At 60.5% G+C, this 3,338-nt stretch overlaps 1 protein-coding gene across 1 annotated transcript; it reads left to right on the top strand.

The window, feature by feature from the left end:
• Position 1: 1 nt before the first annotated feature.
• On the top strand, positions 2-3,332 carry MLX (MLX, MAX dimerization protein). The gene is made up of 6 exons (XM_009328268.1): positions 2-83; positions 611-717; positions 981-1,080; positions 1,355-1,454; positions 1,888-2,089; positions 2,673-3,332. The coding sequence occupies exons 1-6, from the start codon at positions 2-4 to the stop codon at positions 2,727-2,729; spliced, it is 648 nt and encodes a 215-aa protein (XP_009326543.1). The 3' UTR covers positions 2,730-3,332.
• The last annotated feature ends 6 nt before the right edge of the window (positions 3,333-3,338 follow it).

Here is a 3,338-nt window from a genome sequence, read left to right as displayed (position 1 = left end):
CATGGAAAACGCTCGGAAGGGAAGCATAGTGTCACGAGCCAACAGTATCGGCTCCACCAGCGCATCTTCCGTCCCCAACACAGGTGGGCCCGCGGGGTTTCTCCTCTGCGACCGTGGGTCTTCCTGCTCGCCGGGCTGCCCAGCACGTAGCGGGGCTTCCAGCTCTCACCCCTGTGCCGAGGGTGCAAGCGCGGCTGCCTCTCTTGCCGGCTGGGCAGGATTCCCACCCCTAGGAGGGAGGGAAGGTGGTGGGGAACAGCACCCCGGGGCGTTGTGGTTTCCAGCAGCGTTTGGAGTAGGGAATCGGTCGGGTTCTGACGCCTTCCCAAGGGAGCTGCAGGCGTCTTCCTCCTGCCCAGCTCCAAGAAGGAAAGGGAGGGGGGTTGGCAGGGCCCCTTGGAGCGTTTGTCCTTGGCCCGGGCTGTTGGAGCTGACTGCCGCCCTGGGGGCACGGGGCCGTCCTGGGCCTGGCCGCAGCCCGTAGGGCAGCAGGAGAAGGGAGTCGAGCTGGTACGCCGAGCTGTCGCCCCCTCCACGCGCCTCTGCCCCCCGTGCTTTGGGAGGTCGCCACTCAGGCTTCTCCACACTCACGTGGGTTCTCTCCACGCAGATGATGAGGACAGCGATTATCACCAGGAGCCTTACAAGGAGTCGTACAAGGACCGGCGCAGGCGGGCGCACACCCAGGCGGAGCAGAAGAGGCGAGATGCCATCAAGGTAACGCGAGAGGCTGCGTGTGCTGTCAGAGCGCAGCGACTCGCTGGTTCCCGGGGCCCTGCGGCACCCAGCACCCTGCTGTTTCCAGCACCCTCCCCTTTTTCTTGCTGCTGCATCTGCCCTCCCCAGACACAAGTGTGCTGGGAGCCACCTTGGCTCTGGCTGGCTGCGTGGTGGGGGCTGGGATTTGACACCTTTTGAAACAACCAGTCTCACACTGCTGAGCTCCAAATAACGTGCGCTGTGGCTCTGCTTCCCCACAGAAAGGCTACGATGACTTGCAGGCCATCGTTCCCACCTGTGAGCAGCAGGATTTCTTCATAGGCTCCCAGAAGCTGAGCAAGGCCATCGTCCTCCAGAAAAGTGAGTCTTGAGGGTGGGAAGAGGGAAGGGGGGTGCTATCAACCCCCCAAAACGCCTCGCTAGAGCCATGCAGCGTGGGGGTTCAGCACTTTGGGACCTTCTGGTGTGATGATGCTCTGGGGAAGCCCAGGTGCCAGCCACCTCCACCCACCCACCTCCCTGAGGTGAATCAGGGCAGCCGGGAGCTGATGCTGCCCAGGCTCAGGCACCTTCTGTGGGGATCTCGGGGGCTTGTGTGTGCTCTCGAATCCTCACTCTGTATTTCCGTGCTCAGCCATCGACTACATCCAGTTCCTGCACAAGGAAAAGAAGAAGCAAGAGGAGGAAGTTTCTACCCTCAGGAAAGACGTGATGGCCTTGAAGATCATGAAAGTGTAAGGGAAGAGCTGTTGGTTGCTGCCCTCTTCTTCCTGCTGTTTTCCCCCCCTCCCTTTCACGGCTCCGTGGGTGCGCTCAGTGCTTTGCAGACAGCCTGGCACCCGGAGTACCAAGCCTGTCCCTGCTTGCTGTCAACGTTTCCCCTCCTGCGGCCCGTTAGCGTGGGTCTGTCTTGGGTCAGTTGGTGGAGTTTAGTGTCAAGGTGGATCTGAGTCAGAAAATGAATGTGCTCCCGGTGTCAGGAGGGGCTGCAGCTTCCCAGTGTTTATTTACTTGTAGGATCGTCCGCAAACTCTTGGTCCTCCCCATCCCTGCAGCGGTTCTCAGCGGGCAGCAACAGGCAGTGAGCTGTGCCCCCGCAGCTGAGCAGAAGCTGGGGGTGGGAGGCCTCAGTCCGCTGCTGAACGTGGGGCGCTTGGTCTGTTTCAGGAACTACGAGCAGATTGTGAAAGCTCATCAGGACAACCCAAATGAGGGGAAGGACCAGGTGTCTGACGAGGTGAAGTTCAATGTTTTCCGAGGCATTATGGATTCCCTGTTCCAGTCCTTTAACACCTCCATCTCAGTAACGAATTTTCAGGAGCTCTCGGCTTGCGTCTTCAGCTGGATTGAGGAGCACTGCAAGCCCCAGGTACGCGGGAGCTGCGGGTGGGCTGTTGCGATGACGGAGGGAAACGGGGCAGAGACCATTGTGCACGTCTGCACCCAGCTGGAGTGCAGGGCTGGGTGCGGCTGTCCCCTCTCCTGGGGTTTCCGAAAGGGCGGCATGTGACCGGTGCTGGACTGGGGCAGGGGGGGCACCCGGGAGACTGGGCCGGCGCTCCAGCCTCTCCCGCTCCAGCTGCTGGACTGGTTTGGTGCTGAAAGCCGGCCAGGGTGAAACAGAGTTGAGAAGGAGAGTCCTGCTTGGTCCCCGTCACTCCCTCGGGACACCTAAAGGTTTTCTGGGAATTAAGAAACCTCCGAGCGGGGCAGGCCCTCGGGCAGGGCCGGGTCCCTGCCCTGCTGTGGCTGCCTGAGACCCTGTGGCCCAGGGACAGGTGGGAGCGTTTCCCGTACAGGTGCGGCGGTGCTTGGCACCGCGTGTGCCAGCTCCAGTGCCGTGAGCGGGGGAGATGGCCGCGGCACGTGCCCCAGGCTCTTGCGGGAGTCACTCGCCAGGGACAGGCCATTCCTCCACTGGAACAACTGACCGTGTCTCCTCTCTGCCCCAGACGCTGCGGGACATTGTGATCGGGGTCCTGTACCAACTGAAGAGTCCGCTCTACTGAGCCTTCCTGCTGCAGCGCCAGCGGCTCCGGGGCTGCCGCCGCCTCTGCACCTGCGGGGACGGGGCATCTCCTGCCCGGGGGCCTGGGTGATGGGCGCCAGGAAGGGCTGGGCCATCTCCCTCGCGGCTGTTCTTAAAGCTTCTCTGGATTATTTATTGCATTAACTACAAAACCAAAATGAGGCTGTGCAGACACCTCTGCTCCACAGGTACTGTCACAGTCAATGTTACCAAATATCTGTAGGGACTTAGCAAAGGTGGGGGGAAAAATGTGTATTGAGCAGAGGTCGTTTAAGGTGCCAGAGAGTCTTTAGCTCAGGCAGGTGTGGTGGGGTTTGCCTGTGCCACCGACTCTCCACTGTGGAGCGGATCTGCTCTGTAACCTCAGCCCTCCGATACAACCCCTTCTGATCCTGGGGGAGAGGGAATGAAGCAAGAATGCATGCTAAAAGCTGTTGGTTTCTGTTAAAACAGACTAGGAATAGGCTTCTCCCATAACCGTGGGCTTTCCCGTACCTCCCTCTGAAGCAGCTCTTACGGGGCGGGTTTTTTTGAGTTGTGTAGATGCTTTGGGGAAGCCTGGCAGAGCTGGCTGAAGGATGAGCCCGTC

Source organism: Pygoscelis adeliae, unplaced genomic scaffold (assembly GCF_000699105.1).
Source record: "Pygoscelis adeliae isolate BGI_AS28 unplaced genomic scaffold, ASM69910v1 Scaffold977, whole genome shotgun sequence".
NCBI classification, from domain to species: Eukaryota; Metazoa; Chordata; class Aves; order Sphenisciformes; family Spheniscidae; genus Pygoscelis; species Pygoscelis adeliae.
Note: the sequence above shows the minus strand (reverse complement) of the source record. Positions and strands in the feature narration are given on the sequence as shown.